The sequence below is a fragment of the Rhamphochromis longiceps genome, linkage group LG1, assembly GCF_057381845.1.
Source record: "Rhamphochromis longiceps isolate RC_006_pf linkage group LG1, R_longiceps_female_GT1.1, whole genome shotgun sequence".
Taxonomy (NCBI): Eukaryota; Metazoa; Chordata; class Actinopteri; order Cichliformes; family Cichlidae; genus Rhamphochromis; species Rhamphochromis longiceps.
In genome coordinates, this window is record NC_140557.1 from 41,095,481 (window position 1) to 41,118,001 (window position 22,521).

Consider the following 22,521-nt stretch of genomic DNA (forward strand, 5'->3'; position numbering starts at 1 on the left):
TAATAATAATAATAATAATAATAATAATAATAATAATAATAGATACTTTATTGATCCCCATGGGGAAATTACTTGTTTTTCTCTGCATTTGACCCATTCACTCAGTGAAGCAGTGGGCAGCCCACTAAGCAGGCGCCCGGGGAGCAGTGTGTAGGACGGTTTCGGTCGAGTTCAGGGGTACCTCAGGGTAGCCGTTAAGTGGATTCGAACCGCCGACCTTCCGATCATGGGGCGACCACTTTACCTACTGAGCTATCCCTGCCCAAATATTGAACAGTAACATTGGGAGCCTGAGGTAGTTGAAATACCTGTTAATGTTAGGTAACTTACAGAGTGAACTTAAAGTATTTCAGTCATCTTGCTGATCTTTTATCAGATGTCAGTCAATGGTCAACAGCGGACATACGTCACAAGAAGGTCAGAGGTCGAAGTTTATTGCTGACGTAGGAGCTTCGTGGTAGTTGGAAGATTCGCGGGAAATGTCTGAAAACAAGTCGGCTCTGACGTGAACGCGTACAACTTCAACCGGAGTTTGTAGTTTAACCTTTCAGACTTACCAGATAAAATATCAGTGTCTTCATATAACGTACGAAACGGAGAGAGTTTTAACGTTGGCTTGCTTAACTGAGGAACTCCACGCACACAGCATTGTCAACGACGCTAATCGGTTAGCTCAGCGGTAACAGCCTTTTAGCAACGATAACGGCTAAACCTGTTCTCCTAGGACGGCGGAAACAGCGGCGCACATACAACGGGCCCAGATAAATGCACATTAAACAGTGAGAACAATGGCAGAGAGGCCAGAAGACCTGAACCTTCCCAACGCGGTAATCACCCGCATCATCAAGGAAGCGGTGAGTGTGAACATCGAAACACGGTAGCAGTCACAATGTCGCGCGCGGTTGGTCTTTTTGTGTGTTTTATACACGCCGGGGATGGTTAAATACGCTAAACAAATACACGACGCAATTCTGGGAGGTCGCCGGTGACCCAGGTTAACTGTTTTTTTTACGTTAACCGATTAGATTTGTTTACGTATTCCACTCTCCGTTTTTCAGATGTTCCGTTCGCTGTCTTTCTGTAACATAAATAACGTGGTGACATTTCCCTCACGACACCATCGATCAGCTCGCCGGTGTTCCAGATTATCTGGCGTCGCGAATTAACTGGTGACGGTCGAACAGACGTGTGGCAGACTTGCTTTTCAGGAGCCGCTACCGACAAACCAGCATTTGAGTACACACAAACTGCACGCTTTAGTTGTGAAGCGAAAACGCTGAAATCTGAGTAATAAAACGCACGAGGGAAACTATAACGAAGACGAGATTCTCCAGATCGTTTACTCTTGCTGTCTTGTGAACAGCATCGGCGTGGTGACGTTTATTTGTTTGCTGTTTTCGCGGTCGCCTCGTGCACGAGAATATCACCAGGTAAACTCGCAACATTTTTAAATATCTTGTTGTTCACGAGCAACAGGACGGACTGTGTTTGAGGTAACCTCACAAATGTCACAGATGAACTATTTAGTGTTTATTTGCTGGGTTGTCGGTAGCGGCTCCTGAAAACAAAGTCTACCTCACCAGTTAATTCGCGACGCCAGATAATCTGGAACACCGGAAATCCTGTTCACCTGCTTAACAACACCTGCTGATTCAGAAAACACAACTACATTAACTGGTGAAAGTTAATGCGGGCAGCTGCTGATCAATATACTATAACGCCCCACAGTATTCTGCACAAAATAAGCGAATGTAGCTTGTTTCCTCAGTGCAGCGCTGCTGCAGTTTGTGTGCCCCTTCAGAGTGACTCATGTGAGTTAAAAAAGCCAGATGAACACAGCACTGGGGTGAACCAAAGCTCCACACAATCCTGCAGGACATCCAATGTTTGATGTCGTCAAGGCAGCGTAATAAGAGCTGGGGATGGTCTGACCTAGGGGTGGGCGATATAAACAATATCGGCGACCGTGGCTCAGGGGGTTGGGAAGCGTATCTGTAACCGGAAGGTCGCCGGTTCGATCCCCGGGCTCTCTGTCCTGGTTGTTGTGTCCTTGGGCAAGACACTTTACCCTGCTGCTTACTGGTGTTGGCCAGAGGGGCCGATGGCGCGATATGGCAGCCTCGCTTCTGTCAGTCTGCCCCAGGGCAGCTGTGGCTACAACCGTAGCTGCCTCCACCAGTGTATGAATGTGAGAGTGAATGAATAGTGGCATTGTAAAGCGCTTTGGGTGCCTTGAAAAGCGCTATATAAAAAATCCAATCCATTAATATATACGATAGAAACTATATAAATTTGGCCAACGATAGAGCGGTATCCGGTTGTTCATTCAGTCTGACGTCACTAGCCGTGTCTGGGTCTAAACTCCGCTGCAGGTCCATATATCAAACGATCACTATGGCATTACTTAGAGTTGAAAAACTGTCTAAAGTCTTTCATCTTTAATAAAATGATCAGCGTTCTGCTCTACCAGGTGTAACAATTGAGTTTAACATCCAGGCATCCATGAAAACGGAATTTATGACATTTAACGGAGTTAGAAGTTAGCAGGGAGTTAGCTCGCTAGCTTCTATCTAAATACAATATAGCATGTCCTGACTGCGGGGTTTTGGAAACAAATTAAAACGTACAGCTCTGTTATCACTTCCAGCATAAACGAAGACGGAAAACTAAACAGCAGTGACGTTTGTAGGGTTACTGAAGTTGGGCTAGCTGGTATATAATGATGTGCTACGTGACCGCTAGCGACACAGCTATGTTAGCATAATATAAACAAGCTAACTTTTTTTCCACTGGATAAAAGTTAACGTGAGTGTTCTCGGTGGTCAGGAACAAATGTAATCGTATGGCAGGATGCTGTAAAAGGACCAAACTTCAGCCAGGAGAACAACTGAGATAATCCATCCACAATACGACGGGCGACCGTGGCTCAGGGGGTTGGGAAGCGTATCTGTAACCGGAAGGTCGCCGGTTCGATCCCTGGGCTCTCTGTCCTGGTCGTTGTGTCCTTGGGCAAGACACTTTACCCTACTTGCCTACTGGTGCTGGCCAGAGGGGCCGATGGCGCGATATGGCAGCCTCGCTTCTGTCAGTCTGCCCCAGGGCAGCTGTGGCTACAACCGTAGCTTGCCTCCACCAGTGTATGAATGCGAGAGTGAATGAATAGAAGGCTAGTTCTGATTAGCGTCACCGCTGTCTCGGTGGAGTTTAATAAACTCGGCCATCTGCTTCTTGCTATCTAAAATATAACCAGACACTGGTGTAAATTCTCGACTGTCTCATACTTCTGTTTAATAAGTTTTCTGTTTGACGTTTAGTCAGCTGTGTGAAAACCAAGGAGGAACCCACCCGGGGGATTAATAAAGTTTTATTTTATCTAATCTAATAACTTTAATCTCAGCCAAACCGATTTACTCACGAACAAACAAAACACTGAAAAAAGCCCAACAATAACATTTTTAGGTTGTCTAAGTGACTTATATATCACGTTTAACCCGAGCAGCGAAACTCCGCGGTGATCTGAAAATGATGTGCCGGGAGTTGTGCCGTTCTCGGCCGCATCAGTAACCCTCGAGCTCCCGGCTAGCTGTCGAGCTGGTGGGTAGCAGACGCCTCTGAAAACGTCGAAGCACTTTTGCAAATATGGGATATCTTGATAAACCGAGCAGATATTCGATGTTTACACAACTACTTTCTCGCCTGAAAATATGTTAAAAGTTTATTTTGTGACCCAGAAAGATTAGTATGAGTAATTTTAAAACTTAGTAGCGGCCGCCATTGTTGGAAACTGGAGTTTGGCTGGGCCGCGCTATGAATTCTGGGATATGGTAGTAATTTGGACAGCCTTCGGCACGTCGCTGTGACGTAATCGGTCTACAAATGCGGCCTCAGGAGGATGCAGCCCATGAATTTGGACATGTCCAGAGTATAATCGCAGCCTTTGCGGTTAGAAAATTGCACTTGATCATGTCGCGATATTATCGCAAATGCGATATATCGTTCAGCCCTATCAAGCTGCGCCTGTTTTGGTCAAAAGCATCGCAGCGGCTACAACCATTATCATCTGCAAAGAGATGAAGCACTTTTGAAATATGGGGAAAGCCAAAAACTGCGCTTCCTCCACTTCCGTAACATTTAACATTGATTCATTAATGTTGAATTGTCTCGCAGCTGCTCTGTTCCCATGTTGTTGCAGTATATTAATAACTAACCTCGTATTGTGGATGGATTATCTCAGCTGTTCTCCTGACTGACGTTTGGCCCGTGTATAGCATCCTGCTATGCGATTGCATTTGTCCCTGACCACCAGAATCCCTCACGTTAACTTTTAATGAGTGGAAAAAAAGTTGGCGTTCATCCTCCAGCTTCACTGTGCTAATGTTATGCTAACATAGCTGTGTCACTAGCAATCCCATAGCACAACATTATATACCAGGTAGTCCAACTTCAGTAACCCTACAAACGTCACTGCTGTTTAGTTTTCTGTCTTCATTTATGTCAGAAGTGGTAGCAGAGCTGTACGTTTGAATTAGTTTAATTAGTCAGCAATGCTGATGATTTTATTAAAGATGAAAGAATTTAGACCGTTTTTAACTCTCAGTGTTCGTTTGACTTTGGGACCTGAAGGGACGGAGGTTTGGACCCAGATTACTTCGCGAAGCTCCTCACTACGGCAGCCGTAATGCTCTGACAATCCATCAAGCAGTGCGGCTTACCAAAGTTGTACTAAAACATTTTTTAACAGATTTCTGCAGCCAAAATCGGTTCGAGGTCAGTAAGCACAACCAGAATTCATACATAAGGCACACTCTAGATTTTTGAGAAAATTCAAGTTTTAGTGTGCCTTATAGTGTGGAAAATAATAAGTTATACAGAAGAAAAGAATATATCGTGATATATATCGTTACCGCAAATGCTTCAAATTATATCGCGATATGAATTTTAGGCCATATCGCCCAGCCCTAGTTTGACCCTGCTTTTTTTTCCAGAGTTCTAAACAGAGGCATTTTCAGAGTTCTTGTTAAAATCAAGGTGGGCCTGCAACTGTAAGTAGACCACTTTCTCCAAAACTTTAGACAGGAAAGGAAGCTTTGAGATTGGCCTGTAATTGGACAGTTGGGTCCAGGTTATGTTTTTTAAGAAGAGGCTGAACTATAGCTTGTTTAAAGCATGATAGGACACAGCCCGTAGCAAGGGACGTATTAATTAATCTCAGGATAAAAGGCCCAACAGTATTAAACGTGTTTTTAAGCAAGCTTGGGGGGAGACAATCAGAGGGGCAGTGTGATGATCTTAGGTTACTAACTACCTCAGTCAAGTCATTAAGGGAGACTGGCTCAAACTGCTCTAAGACAGCTGGGCACATAGGAGAAAGACTAGGATCTGAGGTAGCAGTTGACGAGACAAGGGCCCTAATAGATAGACTCTTGTCGTAAAAAATGCTAAAAAAAATCATCACAAATACTTGGTGAAGAAATGACTCCAACATTATCACGTGAACTAAGAAAAAAGATTAAGGACATTAAAAAGTACCTGAGGCGTGTGACTGTTTACTGACACGAAGTTTGAGACAAACTGTGTCTTTGCAGTTTTTGATGGCACCAGATGTCATGGCACGCCGTCTCTCGGTTCTGCAACGTTTATGTTTTATGTTCTTAGTGGTGTCCCTGCTAGTTTTAAAAACCCACTCCCTGTTGGTATATGAGCGACAGACGCTGCTTAACCCTTTAAGACCTACCATAGAACCAAGTCCGCCAGAGCTTACTTTATATTTTTACATGTTGTAGTGCCATTTTTGGGAGCATTTCAAGTTGCTATACATCAATACAACTGTTATAGCCCATATTTTAATAATATGTATGCATTATGTCCATAGTAACTACATAAATTGCAAAAAAGTTGCAATAAACTACAAAAAAATTGAAAATCGTTTTTGTTTTTTTACATATATTTCTACTTGGAGAAATTTAAGAGGTTTATTCCTCAAAACTTTAAATACAAAAAAGTTGCAAAAAACAGTTTACAACAACAGCAAATTTAGCTCTGGGAAGCGTGTTTGGGTCAGAAATTGGATGCGGTGGGTCCTTACCATCGGTGACCGTGGCTGTTTAGGACTTTATTTTGGCCTCAAACAGCGCTGCCTTCTTCCTATTTACCCGACGTCATCGGAGCACGCTCACCTGAGGCTGCTTTATTGGTCGCCATGCTGACGGGATACGAGGGGAGGTGGAGCAAATATGAACAACCTACAAATACTGCCTGCTGCCACGGATGGACAGAGAGTTAAATTAGCTCTCTTAAACTTCACACAATTTGTGTCTGGGCCAACATGCAAGGGCCACACTCTAGACCTTGTCTTGGGCTACGGGCTGAATGTATCAATGACTGAAAATTGTGTTTTACCTATTCTAGACCACTCCGCAATTTTATTTGATATTTTAATCCCTAAATCTCCAGCTTCTGAGAGGGGAAGATTGCCCCTCAGATCATCTCGTAATATTAGCCCCAAAACATTGCTTGGAGTTAAATTACATCTACCTGATGTGTTGGACCCTATTTTTACCCAGGAGTTATGTGTGGACACCTTGACTGCCAATCTTAATAATGCACTTCTTGAACTACTGGACTGTGTTGAAATGTTCAAAAAGGAACCCTAAGCCTTGGTTAAATGAGGAGCTCTTGACCTTGAGAAGAAATTGCAGAAAAGCCGAGCGTCACTGGAGATCTTCCAGACTAGAAGTATTTCTCCAGGCTTGGAAGGACTCATTGTCTTCTCTTCAATCAGCGATGTTGACAGCGAAAGCAAATTATTTCTCAAATCTCATCATGAGCCATAAACCTAACTCAAAACTCATTTTCAACAGTGTGCAAATTAAAGAGAGTAAGTCAACTCTCTGCTGTTCTAATTTGATAGCTTATGACTTTCTTACATTTTTCAGAGACAGGGCTGAAACACTTAGAAATCGTATTACTCACTCTAGGTGTTCATTAGACTACTCAGCTGCTTTGCCTGTTGGTGCTGATAAACTGTTCTCTGACTTCAAGGTTATTTCTCTGTCTGGATTAACTAAGGTTGTAAAAGCAGTTCGATGTACAACCTGTTCTTTGGATCCTCTACCAGCCTGGGTTATAAAGGAACTGTGGTCAGCATTAGGACCCTACATTCTGTTTCTTTTAAATACTTCATTGACGACTGGAGTCTTTCCTGAATGTTTTAAATCGGCTGTGGTAGTGCCGATCTTGAAAAAGCCTGGACTGGATGTTGACATGGTCGCAAACTATAGACCCATCTCACATCTGTCTTTTTTGTCTAAAATCTTTGAAAAAGTGGTTTTTAAGCAGCTCACTGAGCATCTGTCAACTAACAATCTGTTTGAACCATGTCAGTCTGCCTTTAGACCAAATCACTCCACAGAAACAGCTTTAGTCAAAGTGGTAAATGATCTGCTGGTTAATGCAGACAATGATCGCACTTCAGTTTTATTACTGCTGGATCTAAGTGCTGCGTTTGACACTGTGGATCACTGGATTTTATTGAATAGGCTAGAACATTTTATTGGAATTACAGGAAATGTTTTATCATAGCTGAGATCTTACCTGTCTGGGAGGTCTCAGACTGTTGCTTGAAAAATGATCTCTCAGAGACTTGTGCAGTGAGGCATGGGGTCCGTACTTGGACCATTGCTGTTTTCTATGTACCTGCTGCCTCTTGGTGTTCTTTTACGTTCTTTTAATGTAACCTTTCATTGTTACGCTGATGACCTGCAGCTTTATGTCCCTCTAACCATTGGAAATTGTGCTGAAGTCTCTAAACTAGAATGTTGTTTATCTGCAATTAAGGGCTGGTTATCGGATAATTTCTTGCTCCTAAATACTGATAAGACAGAGTTGATGGTCATTGGGCCACACAAATTTCAGCACTTGTCCCAAAATTTCATCTTGAAAATTGATGACAGTGCCATAAATTGCAGGAACAAGGTAAAAACTTGGGTGTGTGGTTCGATATGGTGCTCTCCTTTGAATCTCATGTAAAAGAGATAACAAAGACCGCCTTTTATCATTTGAGGAACATAGCCAGAATCAGACACTGCAGAGGTTCTTGTCCATGCATTTGTGTCTTCCCAACTCAGATATTTCCGTGACGCACACATACAGTCCGTGGGAAAGCGCCAAGTCTAGTGTGTGACCTTTTTCATGCATGGGACCAGTAACCCACTGGGTCAATTTAAAAGCGTCAATAATATTTAAAAAGTCCTTGACCAGAAGTTTAGAGTCACAGCAGACATGGATGTTAAAATCACCAAGGATTAAAAAACTGTCGAATTCAAGAACAATTCCAGCCATAAAATCTGAAAACTCTTTGATAAAATCCTTATTAAACTTGGGAGGACGATATATGAGGGCACACAAAGGCGCAGCAGAGCTCAGGTGTAACTCAAAGAGCTGGAGATCAAAACTAGAAAATGAATCGTGCTGTAATGTGTGATGGCAATGAAATCGAGCATTGAACAAGCCAACCCCCTACCAGAGGACCGAGGGAGGCTGAAAAATGAGCAATCAGGAGGAACCAGTTCCGAAAAAGCTACAGACTCACCGGGTTGAAGCCATGTTTCTGTCAGAAACAGAAAGTCCAGCTGTTGGGACTTTAGGAAGTCATTTAATACAAATGTCTTGTTTGCTAAAGATCTTACATTTAGTAGAGCCATTTGAAGGGTGTAGATTCTAACATCAGATGCTCCGGCTCGGTTAAGCGTGCAAAGATTTCTGTGGTCTACACCAGCGGTCTCCAACCTTTTTTGTGCCACGGACCGGTTTATGCCCGACATTATTTTCACGGACCGGCCTTTAAGGTGTCGCGGATAAATACAACAAAATAAAACCAGTACCGGTACTGGGAAAAAAAGATTTATTCATAACACACGTGAAAAGACCCAGGAAAACAGAGTTATTGATAAAAACGATAACAAAATAACGCTGAAAACCGACAAAAACCCTGAAAACCATACATTTCACACCTGAGCCTCAAAGCTCACGGCCCGGTACCGGGCCGAGGCCCGGGGGTTGGGGACCGCTGGTCTACACCACATCCACGGGTCCGAGGCCGCTTGGGGAAATAAAATGCTGACCGCACTAAGCTGGTCAGCATAATGATGCAATGTGTGCTAGGGCTGTTCGATATATATCGGATGACGATATAAAAACGTCTATTTCATTTTACGCTATCGTTTGATTCGTGGTGTTGCAAAATAAACTGTTTACAGCAATATTTTTTCATGGTTCTGATGGACACTGTAGTGGCTGTATTCATTTCTTAAAGTTCTCTCTTTCTCTTATATTTAATATAACCACACTACTGACAGACAAGCGCTTGTTTTTATGCGTTGTGGTTAGCAACAACGACGGTAACAGCATCGGGTGTCCGCTTGTTTATGTTCCACATAAACCTTTCACAATAAAGCTCAAGATCCTGTTGAGACTTTTCAAAATAAACTGAATCACGTGAAAGAGCAGATTGTTTACGGATGAGAAGTAAAAAAGAGCCGCCAGGTGCTAAAAAATAAACCTTAGACTCAAACGTTAGAACAGGCTTCTCCCCGCAGCACGCCGTGTAATAAATACTCACAAAGAAAACGGCGGCAGTTACAACTTATGTCTAAAAATGTATCGTTTCATTCATCGGTTAAAACACTTGACTCCAGCTACATGACGCACAGCTGGAAACACTTCACGCAAGTCGAGCTGCCCGCGATTCACAGAATTTACAGAAAATGTTACATTTTTGTGATTTATATCGTTATCGGACGATAGAGGTCTTATATCGGGATATGAGGTTTTGGTCATATCGCACAGCCCTAATTTATGCCCACAAATGGCATCGGGACCACCAGCTTTAACCCTCTGAAATTAGAGATGATTGACACTATGGAGCCTTGCTCTCAAAAACAGACATAGATGTAGTGCTGCCTGTGAAGCTGGATTTAAGACACAAGTGCTTAAAGTTTTTAGAACACATCAGCTTGTCATTACAGAACTTGACATTACTGGGTTGGTTGTTTGCAGCTAACAGACTTAAATTAGTTTATGTTAGCGATGTTGTTGTTTAGCTAGCTGCACTCACATGGGAAAATCCAGCTGTTAGGATTTGTAAAACGCATTATAAATGAGAACAGCGGAGAGCCCAGTCACCAGACAGACAATTTGGAGTCCAACACTTTAGGTTTTCCTCACTACGCTGTGTGTAAATCAGTCTCCAGCTTGTTGGTCCAGGGAACGACCTGTCACCCGATTCAGACAGGCTCTCCATGACACGGGCCCCATTTAAAGTGCTTTACACACCCAAACATTACAACTAACAGCTGGATTTTTGTGTTTCAGTGCAGTTGGAATAAAAACATAAAGCCACTTACTACTTTCAAATTCAAATTCAAATTTTATTTGTCACACACACACAACCATACACAGTATGACATGGGGGTGAAATGCTTGTAGCTGTACAATGCCCGACCATTAAATGACAGAAGAAAAGTTTTATAATATTTACAATTTACTACAAAAATTTACAAATTAACTTAGGAATTTACAGTAAAGAATGTGCAAATAGCAGAAGAGATTATAAAGATAAGGATTATAAATTATAGGAATTATAGGATTATAGGAAATGTGTGGTGATGCGTGTGGTGACGTGTGTGAGAGTCCAGTCTTATAGTGACGTGTGTGGGAGAGTCCAGTCCTACACCTGGTTCAGGCCCCGAATAGCCTGGGGGAAGAAGCTCCTCTTCATTCTCTCTGTTTTGGCCTTAAGGGAGCGGAAGCGCTTCCCAGACCTCAACAGTGAGAAGAGTCCATTGTTGGGATGGGAGAGGTCCATCATAATCTTCCTAGCTTTGGACTTGCACCGCTTGGTGTAGATGGACAGCAGGTCAGGGAGCTCTGATTGAATGATGCGTTCTGCCGAGCGCACCACCCTTTGCAGATCTCGTCTGTCCTGCTTGGTGCTGTTCCCAAACCAGGTGCAGATGTTTGACGTCAGGACGCTCTCGATGGTGCAGGAGTAGAAGTTCTTGAGCACCTTCAGTGGCAGATGGAAGTCTCTAAGTCTTCCGAGGAAGAAGAGACGCTGACGGGCTTTCTTAACCAGGGTGTTGATGTGACAGGACCATGACAGGTCCTGAGTGATGTGGACACCCAGGTATCGGAAACTGTCCACTCTCTCCACTGGCGTGCCACTGATGATGAGGGGTTTGTAATTCCTCGCCTGCTTTGTAGTGAAGTCCACGATCAGCTCCTTAGTCTTGCTGATGTTTAGGAGGAGGTTATTCTCCTGCACCAGGTCTCCAGGTTCCTAATCTCCTCCAGGTAGGCCGTCTCGATGTTGTTGGAGATCAGGCCCACAACAGCAGTGTCGTCAGCAAACTTGACAATGGAGGTGGTGTCGGATGTGGCTACACAGTCATAAGTGTACAGTGAGTACAGCAGGGGGCTTAAAACACAGCCCTGAGGCACTCCAGTGCTGAGTGAGATGGAGGGGGAGACTTGTTTTCCTACCCTCACTGATTGGGGTCTGTCTGTGAGGAAGTTGAGGATCCACTGACACAGTGATGAGCTGAGTCCAAGATCCGTCAACTTGGTGAAAAGCTTAGAGGGAATTATTGTGTTGAATGCTGAACTGTAGTCCACGAACAGCATCCTAACATAATTCCCTCTGCCAGTGTCCAGGTGACTCAGGGATGTGTGGAGCAGGTGAGATATGGCATCGTCTGTGGAACGATTAGTCCGGTAAGCAAACTGAAGTGAGTCGATGGTGGGAGGAAGTGAAGAAGTGATGTGATCTCTCATCAGTCTTTCAAAACACTTCATCACAATTGAAGTCAGTGCTACTGGACGGTAGTCATTGTGGCAAGCGGGCTGTTGTTTCTTTGGAACAGGGACAATAATGGACCGTTTGAAGCACGTGGGAACCACAGCTTGGGCCAGGGAGAGGTTGAAGATCTCCGTGAACACCGGTGCTAGTTGATCAGCGCAGGCTCTAAGGACCCGGCCAGGGATTGCATCTGGTCCTGCTGCCTTCCTGGTGTTCACCCTCCTGAAGGTGTTCCTCATGGCATGCTCTGTGATGACGAATGCATTTTCTTCACTGGTGCACTCCGAGCGCACGCAGCCGTTTGTTGTTTTAATTGCTGCGGCGTCGAAGCGAGCATAAAACGTGTTCAGCTCATCAGCCAGTGAAGCATCGGCATTCATCACTGAAGAAGCTGGTCGTTTATAGTCCGTTATAGTCCGCAGTCCTTTCCACAGGCTCCTAGAGTCGCACTGTCGTAGCTGTGACTCTAGTTTTTCCCCGTAGCTCCGCTTTGCCTTTCGGACCGCGCTGCGCACGTTGTAGGACGCAGCCTTGTATAGGTCCATATTACCGGAGACAAGCCCTTCATTGTAGGCAGCGGTGCGTGATCTCAGAGCGTCGCGGATGTTTTTATCCACCCACGGCTTCTGGTTGGGAAACGTTCGGATGATAGTTCTTTCTGCTGTGTCGTTCGCTAGTTTCCCGATAAATCCCACAACCGCTTCCGTAAACATGTTGATGTCATCAGAGCTGCGCCGAAACATGTCCCAGTCTGCGTCATCCAGTGCGTCCTGCAGCGCGGCTTAAGAGACAGTTGCTTGTTGGTAGTCTCTGCTTTACGGTCAAGATGAAAAGGAATACCAAACCCTGTCAGTTCCAGGTCCTTGCCCCAGTACACAAGTGTTCCTCATTTCATGTTTAAGTGAGTCAAGCTTATAGCTTGTTAAGCTTATAGCAGTCTCTAAGGTTTGTGTACCTGAGTTGCCTTCCAATTTCACCCATTCTCCCTCTTTTCCTACATGAAGATTTTCCGTACAGTCTGAGCTCTGGAGGAATATTCACCGGCTTGACTCAGCTGATAGACCATAGTGACAGGAGGAACCCTCATCTAAGAATGAGTTTACATGTTGGTCGTGGCCTGATATACAGTTCTGCTCAAAAGCAAGAGGAGATAAGACCACAAATAACCTCATTATCAGTAAACCGGCTGACCCGACCGATCATTTTTGGCAAATACTGGAAAGCACATCTGGTACCGGAATATTATAGAGGGATATAAATGTATATAGATTCCATCTCCACAATGAGTCCTAATGGCCACGTTTGCTATCATTACACCTTACTGTAACAAGCATAGCATATGTAAGCATATATGTCTCTGTGTATATTATCTCCTAACCTAATGGGCCAGTCTCAACAAAACTTTGTACACATACGCAGGTTATTGACATCTATATATGCTTTCTTTTTTTGAAAGCATTTATGATAAATTCCAGTTGTTTTGATTTTCATATTCATCATCACCTGTGAATGTAAGCTACATTACGTTCTGTTTTTGTTTGTTTGTTTTTATGTTCAATGGCGATCGCCCTTATGTAACTTCAGTCACCACTCGAAAAAGTAAAGCAGTCAGAAATGTGTTGCATTATCAATGCAGAGAAGCATGGATAAGAATTGCACAGTTCGAGACAGAACTGCAGTGGAACCCCGATTTACAAAATTAATTCGTTCCTTTCGTAAGTCGAAGCACCCATCGTGCCTTTTTGACTGATGCTGAACAATAGGCTAATTGCTAACTAGAACAACAATACGTCGTTCAAGTGCAACAGCGAAGCGCAAGTATGGAAGCCAAGGGATTGTCACATGATTCGGAAGGCATTGTAAGCTCAGCCAATCAAAGCCAGCGGATTTCCCGAGTAACGAAATCAGAGTCAAGTTACGAAGGCACTGAACATTGCCGTTCAGTGCCTTCGTACCTGTAACTTGAATTTTTTGTGAAACGGGGTATTCGTAAGTCGGGGTTCCACTGTACTTATAGAACTAGACTATCAATAATTATGATTGTGTTGTTGGAGAAAAGATAAATGATTATTGCAGGCTTAGCAGGTTATGCTGTGACTAAAAGGTTGTGAATTATTATGCTCTGCCTGACTCAGCTGGTTATGTTTATGGCGTTTCAAACAGGTGTTGCCAACAGGGAAGATGCCAAGTGCCCTCAGGTGGGCAAATTTTGTAACATCGACTCTTATAACCAGGTTAAATGATGTTACTCTTGTCCCTTGTTTCTTTATTGGCTGGTATTGATACTGATTGACCGATGTATCAGTCAGGCTCAATGTTGGACCTGATATTGAGTTTTGGTGAACAACCACCAAATATAAGTTCAACACTTGGAATCGTCTCCAGGTGCAGCTTCATTTGCTTGTTACTTCATGAAAAAATAATTTAATGCAATACTGGCCAACCCCTTATGGGCCTTTGTTGGCTGACTGTGTTTTCTGATAATGTGTATGTAGTGTACCCTTGAGATAACACTTCTGTAATGTTTATTTTCAACAGCTCCCAGATGGGGTGAATGTGTCGAAAGAAGCAAGAAGAGCCATATCCCAAGCAGCCAGTGTGTTTGTGTTATATGCCACCTCCTGGTAAGAACTAATAAATCCCATTTACATAATGTGACCACTATTTATTTATTTTAGCAACTATAATAGGGGCGGGCGATATTTCTAATATACTTGCTGTATCTCGAGTTTTTCCACGTATGATGGTTAAAATGGCTTAAACATAATCATCGAGTATAGGTTGCCATGGAAATATTAAGCTGTCTGCATTTAAGTCAGTTTTTATTTTCTCTCACATGCTGTGAATTCATCAATAACCCCCCTGCCCAACACTGAGCATGCGTGTTTATATATATTTATATAGAGAAAAATATGTCAAAGTACAGTAATTTGCAAAACATGCCGTAAAATTATTGGCGCAAAAGGTAGCAGTACCACGAAATTATTCCACCAGCTGAAAAGTCATCCACTGCAAAATTAAGACTGTTTTAAACTCGGCATGTGAACATCTCCCCACACACCAAAGACAACTTTAAACCCGCTGTCATATGAGCTACAACGCCTATCGGCAAGAAGCTGAGACTCTGAGGTTTCTGTGGACCACACATGCTGATATTTTCTTTAAAAGAACAAACAAACAAACAAAAAAACCTGACTTCACTGAGGCTTACACTGCAGCTCACCCCCTTTGCCCCCAGGGGGTGTTGGGGCTCAAGACATATCACGAAATATATCATGTTTTGCGGTATAGCCACACACACAAAAAAAATTGCGATGTTGCATTTTCCTCATATCGCCCAGCCCTAAATTATAATGACTCCGACATACATGCACATATATTTATTAGGGGTGCAACGATACACAAAATTCGGTTCGATACTTTGGTGTCATGGTTCGATATTTTTTCGATACAAAAAAATGTTCGTGCCTTTTTAATTTGTCATTTATTAAAATTATAAATATATATTTTAACTCAAAAGTACAGTTTTTAAATTTAATGTTGCTGAAACAACAAAGTAATAAAAAAATCTATCTGATCAAGAAATCACTCATCTTTGGAAAAGAGAGTTTATTACAGAGAAATGTCTCTTTCCAAAATAAAAGCTATACTATACGCTTCTTCTGGGCTATATTCTCAGCAGCATATTAAACATATCAGGTCCCCATAAGGAGAATCCTGTGCTAACGGCTGTCTAAATGACTCTGGTAAAGTTTGTAGCATGCGTGCTTGTTGTTTTTGTCTGCTTCCACTTGTCTTTGCACTAGGATGATGTCGGCGTAAATGTGCAGTCATATTCGTTGTGTTCCCACTAGTGCTGTCAGCGTTAATCTCGTTGAAATGACCTTAACGCGCCATAACGCGGCAAATCGTGCGTGGGGCTGGACGTTGAGACCAATTGAGCATTGCGTGGCACATCCAACATACTGTTTTACTTTAGTCCATGACGCGCTTATCTTCAGGGTCATACGTCACATGAAGACCAAAATAGTTCCAAACGCCAGATCTGAATGAGGGTGGGGGAGGTTCAATTTGCCATGTTGCAACGAGCTTAGCTTCTGTCTTGCTAGCTTGCCCTGCGCTCAGTGGATCTGCGCTCGACAGTGCAGCCTAGGCGGAGTAGTCGAACGCAGATCCACTGAGCGCTCCACACAGACAGCATCGTCAGAAGAAAAGTTGATAAAATAAATTAAAAATTTTGTATTGTTCGATACACATGTGTACCGAACCGAAAGCACTGTATCGAACGGTTCAATATCGATACGAGTATTGTTGCACCCCTAATATATATATATATATTTTTTGTACTTTATTTATTCGAAATTCTGTTTTTAAATTTTTTTTTTATACATAGAATAAAAGTTTATCAAGAGTGCATGTAATTTTGTTGTGCTTTTGGCACGACAATAAAATCAATTTTTATTCTAATTTCCAGCACAGCAGCAAGCTAAGAATGCTATGATGTGAATGTTAATTCACAAACACTGAATCAAACAACTGCTTCAGTTTAAATGTTTTATTGTTTCCCCCCTGCTTTTTTTTTTTTTTTTCTTCTTCTCCTCAGCGCAAATAATTTTGCTATGAAGGCCAAGCGAAAAACTCTGAATGCAGGAGACGTCTTGGCTGCAATGGAGGAGATGGAGTTCGAAAGGTTCCTGGAGCCCCTCAGAGAAGCTTTGGAAGGTGAAACTTTGAAAATACTCTCAGCTTTTAAAGATATTTTAATAAGTCCACAATAAGTTCAGTGACATCAGGACTTTTATTCATTTCCTTGTGAAGTTGTGAAAACAACACTAATGTTTGTATTAGGGATGTTTTTGTGACTAGTTTCTAAATGAGTGGGACAAAAAGTAAACTCGCCAGACTAAAACTGAGAGACGCTCAGATATCAAGTGAAATTTGAGAATGTTTAATGGAAAATGTCAAAAACTAATAACAGACAACTCTAAAGCTAATATACACTCTGATAGTAAGTTAACTTTAATATTTATTTATTGCCCCAAACTTTCTAAACAGAGGCATTTTAAACCATTTATCACATTCTTCAATAGTATATCATGCTTTTTAACAATGCAGCACCTCTCATTGTGCATTATCAACCTTACACATCCCCAGACAGACAACGAAGAAGGAAACACTTAAAACACACTGATGTTAAATTGCGACTAAGTAGTGTGGTGCATGCACTATAACTAATAGATGTAATCTCTCCAGCGTGTCCCGGGTCTACGCTGGGGCCGCCTCCTGGTAAGACATGCCCATCTGGAGCTTAGTGGGCTCCTTTCAATGTGGAGAAGTAGCAACTCTACCTTGAACCCCTAACCAATGAGTGAAATCCTCACCCTATTGCCCATCCACCTTTTGGAGAAAGCTAATTTCCTCATTAAACATTAAAATCACATGTTGACCCTTTATAAAAAAAAAAAAAAAAAAGTATTTATTTATTTTTTTTAGTCAGTATCATCAATTATGTCAACAAATCATCGCAGCCCTAAAGTAAAATATAATTAACTGCAAGTAACAGCAGGTGTTTTTCATTTGTCAACAGTGTATAAACAAGGACAGAAGGGAAAGAAGGTGTCTGAGCAGAAACGGAAAGATAAAGAGAAGAAGGTCGACACAGAGAATAATAAGAGCAGAGATGAGGAAGGAGAGGACGACGATGAGCGCATGGAAGAGGAGCCTGAGGTCGAGAATGAAGCCGAGGAGGAGGAAGAGGTGGAGAACTGATAACATTCTCCCCACAGAGAACTCCGTCACATACTCTGAGATAATTCCTGGCCAAATGGGATATGTGTGCGTGCAGCTCAGCGTCACCATGTATCAAATGATAATGAAATGTGAACTGAAAACGGGTGACTTCTAGCCTGAAAACATGCAACACAAAGCACAAAGAAGTCACCTGTCTAGATATGTCATGTGACCTCCAATTTTGGATAAAAGAATAACAGACAAAAAAAATGCACATTTGATTCTGCTCCCTGATGTGACAGTTTTTCTACATGACAATGAAGGGAATATGTCTGGTTTTCAGACAAAATAAAACGTTTAAAAGATGTCATCTTGTTCAAACGTCTCCCCAAAAAATGTATATTAAATTGCAATGAATAGAATTGAAAACTGTTACCTTTTATCTGTTAAGAATTGAAAAGATGAAATGAAATCACTGATTTCTTTGCATAGTCTCCTAAGCCAAAGTTCTGAAAGTAGAGTTGGAACACGTGTTATCATATAGGAACTTTAAGGCAGATTCTGGCAACATTTGGATTTAAATCTGCGAGATTGAAGTTGTCACTAATATTGGGTACAAAAATGCATGTTTACAGCTTATCCCACAACTACAGCTGAGGTGCATTGAGACAGTGAGCTGCTGTTGGGTTTTATACCTAGAGAAACTAGTTGTTTTGTTGTTTTTGAACCATTTATACTTTTGTAGACTTGTATACAAGTTGCTAAGATTTTTAATAAATTTGTATAAAAAGCATACTTGCAAGCTTTGTCTTGATAAAACCGGTACCTTGGGCTGCTTCTAAAAAAAGCAAAGGTGGGGCTGTCTCTAACCAGGTAATGCATGTCCAAATGGTAAATAGTCTGGCTTTTGTATAGTGCTTTCCTGCTCTATGTGAGCACTGAAAGCACTTTATACAACTTGCCTTATTCTCCCACTCATACATGCATTTGTCCTCCTTTTTTCCAAGTGTTTTCTAGCGTTCACGCAAATTCGTACTCTGACGGATGCATCGGAGAGCAACTTGATACCTTGCACAAAGATGTTCAGTATGCAGACTGTGTGCGGTCAACCTTCCACCAACCCTCTGATTAGTAGATGACCTGCACTACCTTCTGAGCCTAAAGGATGTCAGCCACTAGCCACTTTTTAGCCCACAACATGGGCTAAAAATTGGACAATAGAAAAAAATAAAAACGTTATCTGGTCTAATGTTTCAATTTCTACTGTGACATGGGCACACCATGCGGCCAATCGCATACAAAGACCGACTGGGATCATACCATTTTGTGAAAGACAGAAACAGTGCAGATGTTCAGAATACGGCAAGTGTAGATGTACAGGCCAGGTAGAGAAACGAGGGAGTGGATTTAAATGCAAGGTTGTCAGGAACCATTGAAGAAAAGAGTGAAAATGTAAAATCGGCAGCATCTGGCTGCATTTCAGTCATGCTGAAGACTGCAAAGCTGAGTGCAGAACTGATTCAATTAGGAGCTGGTTAAAGTGATACCTGTTTTTGTTTTCAGCTATTTTCCATTGTGGGGTTGACAAAAGGCTTTAACTTGTTCTGATGCATGTTCTCTCTAGCAGTAGTAAATGTCTTTTATGAAAACACTGAATAAAAAATGGCGCCCTTGTGGTACCCCGCAGGGTAGGGAGGCAATGTTAGAGAACCTGTCGGTTCTAACAGAGATGGTCCGATTAGACAAGTAGGAAGAAAACCAGTCTATGGCATTGCCAGATACACCAGCCAAAACCTTAAGCCTATTAAGTAGGATTTTGTGGTCAATAGTTTCCTCCATTAAAAAAAATCATTCTAGGCCATTATAGGAGTGGTTTCAGTGGAGTGCTGCCTCTGAAATCCAGAGTGAAAAGGGTCAAAAATCGCTAATCTTTATAGTAAAGATCTGAACTGATTTTCTAAAAAAATTTTCTAATAATTTGCTTATAAATGACAATTTTGAAATAGGCCGATAATCAGAGCTGGCATCAAAATTCAGTTTCTTCAATGTGGAGTTGCCTCAGCATGTTAAAAATAGGATGGAACATGACCTTGCCTCTGTGAACTCTTGAAGATAGATAGCAATGTGGGGTCGATGCTGGTGAGAGTCCCAGACAGGACAGGGAGGTAATATATCTAAGGAGCACGATGAAGATTTAATTTTACCTGTTACTTTAGTTAAGTCATTCGGTGTAACTGGAGTAAAAGAAGTGTGTCCTTATCTCCCAGAGAAGGCCAAGTTGTTGTCAACAAAGAAACCTACACACAGAAATCCACTGAAAATGGAAACATCAGCCAAAATATCAGCAGGGATTTAATAATATAACTTTATGAACTCTGTGAAAATGATTTCCACATCATTTATTGTATACATTACAGCATTCAGGGCCTTTATAGACACAGACCCTACAGAGAAAATAATAATAAACTGAATTAATTTCAGCCTTGGTTTTTATTAAATATATTTTATTAATAACTACATTTCATATATAATATCTGTATCTTTACCATACTTTTGACTAGGTATGGCACTGTGTTAGAGAGGCTGGGTTTAGGAGAATATGGTCCTTAATGATCATCTTGACCTTGATGTCCAGTTGAGAATGAACATGCACTTCTCAGCAGGTGAGAAGTTTGGCTGTTCGGGAGGGGCTCAGAGTAGAGCCGCTGATCCTCCACATCGAAAGGAGCCAGTTGAGGTGGTTTGGGCATCTGACAAGGATGCCCCCTGGGCGCCTCCTGAGCGAGGTTTTCCGGGCATGTCCCACCGGGGCAGACCCAGGACACGCTGGAGAGATTATATCTCTCGGCTGGCCTGGGAAAGCCTTGGTGTTCCCCCCGATAAACTGGAAGAGGTGGTTGGGGAGAGGGAGGTCTGGGCTTTTCTGCTTGGGCTGCTGCCCCCGCAACACGGCCCCGGATAAGCGGAAGAAAATGGATGGATGGATGGATGCTCAAACACATGGCCCAGTTATATATTTGACCATCAAAATAAAAGCTGAAATATTTAAAAAGTTTTTCTCTGGGTTTACGTATAGAAAATCCACTATACTGTGATTTTCTCAATCTGCAGCTGAGCCGCTAACCACACTTTAGCACCACAATGGAGTTCATTTAGAAAGACTACTCTTCTACAAAGAAATGAACAGTACCCAATTTTTATTGTAGTTTTACCTTAATTGTAGTAAAATTTCATCCCCAAGCAAACAGCGATTTAGTAGTTGGTACCTGGTTAGTACTTGACTCATTGGCAAGTACTGTGGTAGTCAAGCAGTCTCTGTTATTTTCTCCAGTGGCATCATTAATCTTAGTTTTTGACATTTTTTTTCCCCAAAACACTGATATGAACGTTTTGGCTCTGACGAATTAATGTTTGTGCCTTTTTCAGACAGCGATTAGTCTTTAACATTTTAAACTTGAATCACATTACACAACATCAAGGATTTATAATTAATGATTCTGTTTATCATTAATCATCATTTTCAATATTTCTGATCAGTTTTGTCCTCTATCAAATGAAAACAAATGTGTTTTTCTTTTAAAAACAGACTATTTAACATAACTCCAAACCTTTGAGCAGGCGTGAGTAATATATAGGTTTTAAATTGTTTGCCACATTTCCTTTCAGCTCATAACAGAACAAAAAACTGCAGCAGACTAAATCTGATTTCCATTGATCAGCATGATCCTCCTGTTCTATTTTGGAAATTCAGAAAAAATAGCCTCAAACAAACCTATGAGCAATGCTCTCATCGTATCATTTTCACAAGGAAAATACACTTTGAAATGATCGTTCTCCTCTCAGGAGGACTGAACTCAGGTTAAATTGGATTGTTTACTGTAGAGGTGATTAATCAGTTTAATCTTTAAAACGTCATGATCTCTGCAGAGGTAAACATTAAAATATCTGGAGAACATCAAATACTAAGACTGGACTCGGGGTGCTTATACAGCAGTAAGGAGAACTCATATAATTTACAGCTGATGGGACTTATGAGTGTGATCGCTTGGATGACTTCTAATTCTCAGCAAAGGACACAGATGTTAGTATCTCTAAGCAGGTCCTCATGCAGACATGGTAATTTCTACAGAAAAAGCTTTGTGATCAAGAATTATGATATTTATTCATTATCCATATTAGAGGAGTGTTTTTAAACGATAATATGGCTGCACCATACCTAGTTAATCCTTTTTACACAAGCTAACAGACTCATGTATTGTTCTCATAATGTATGTGTTATTTCTTTGAAAAATAAATCACAGAGCTAACACAGAGATACAGACAACCATTCACATCAACAGCCAAGTAGAGTAACCTCAAGGCGCTTTATATTGTCGACCCTAAAATAATACTGTGGTATGACTGAGACACAGCGGGACCACAGATTCGGTGCTAAAGCCATTTTATTTATTCTGGCTGCAGCTCTCGGCTGTCAGCCGCACATCACACCACAAAAACCAACACACAACAACCCACACAAAATAGTGTTCCCGTCTTTGTTTTGCTCTTTTTTTTTGTTTTTCACAACCCTCATATGGTCATGAGCTTCTCAAAATCAAGAGAAGCAAATCCACTAACCTTTAATCACGGAAGAGCTACGAACCACACTGTGAAGCATGGAGAAGGTGTGATGGTGTGGGGGTGCTTTGCTGGTGACACTTTTGGAGACTTATTCAAAATTGTAGGCACACTGAACCAGCAAGGCTACCACAGCATCCTTCAGTGTCAAGCCATTCCATCCAGTTTGCATTAGGTTTGGCCATCATTTATTTCTGATAAGTCTGGAGACTGTGCTGCCACTCCATGTTTTCAAGCTCACCATCTTTTTCCTTTTTCCTGAGGTAGTTCTGGCATAGCTTGGACTTGTGTTTTGGGTCTTCTTGCTGTAGGCGCAC

At 41.9% G+C, this 22,521-nt stretch overlaps 1 protein-coding gene across 1 annotated transcript; it reads left to right on the top strand.

Annotated features, from left to right (window-relative positions):
- Positions 1 to 460: 460 nt before the first annotated feature.
- On the top strand, positions 461 to 18,378 carry pole3 (polymerase (DNA directed), epsilon 3 (p17 subunit)). Its single transcript, XM_085409229.1, has 4 exons — positions 461 to 854; positions 14,396 to 14,481; positions 16,461 to 16,579; positions 17,445 to 18,378. The coding sequence occupies exons 1-4, from the start codon at positions 789 to 791 to the stop codon at positions 17,624 to 17,626; spliced, it is 453 nt and encodes a 150-aa protein (XP_085265355.1). The 5' UTR covers positions 461 to 788; the 3' UTR covers positions 17,627 to 18,378.
- The last annotated feature ends 4,143 nt before the right edge of the window (positions 18,379 to 22,521 follow it).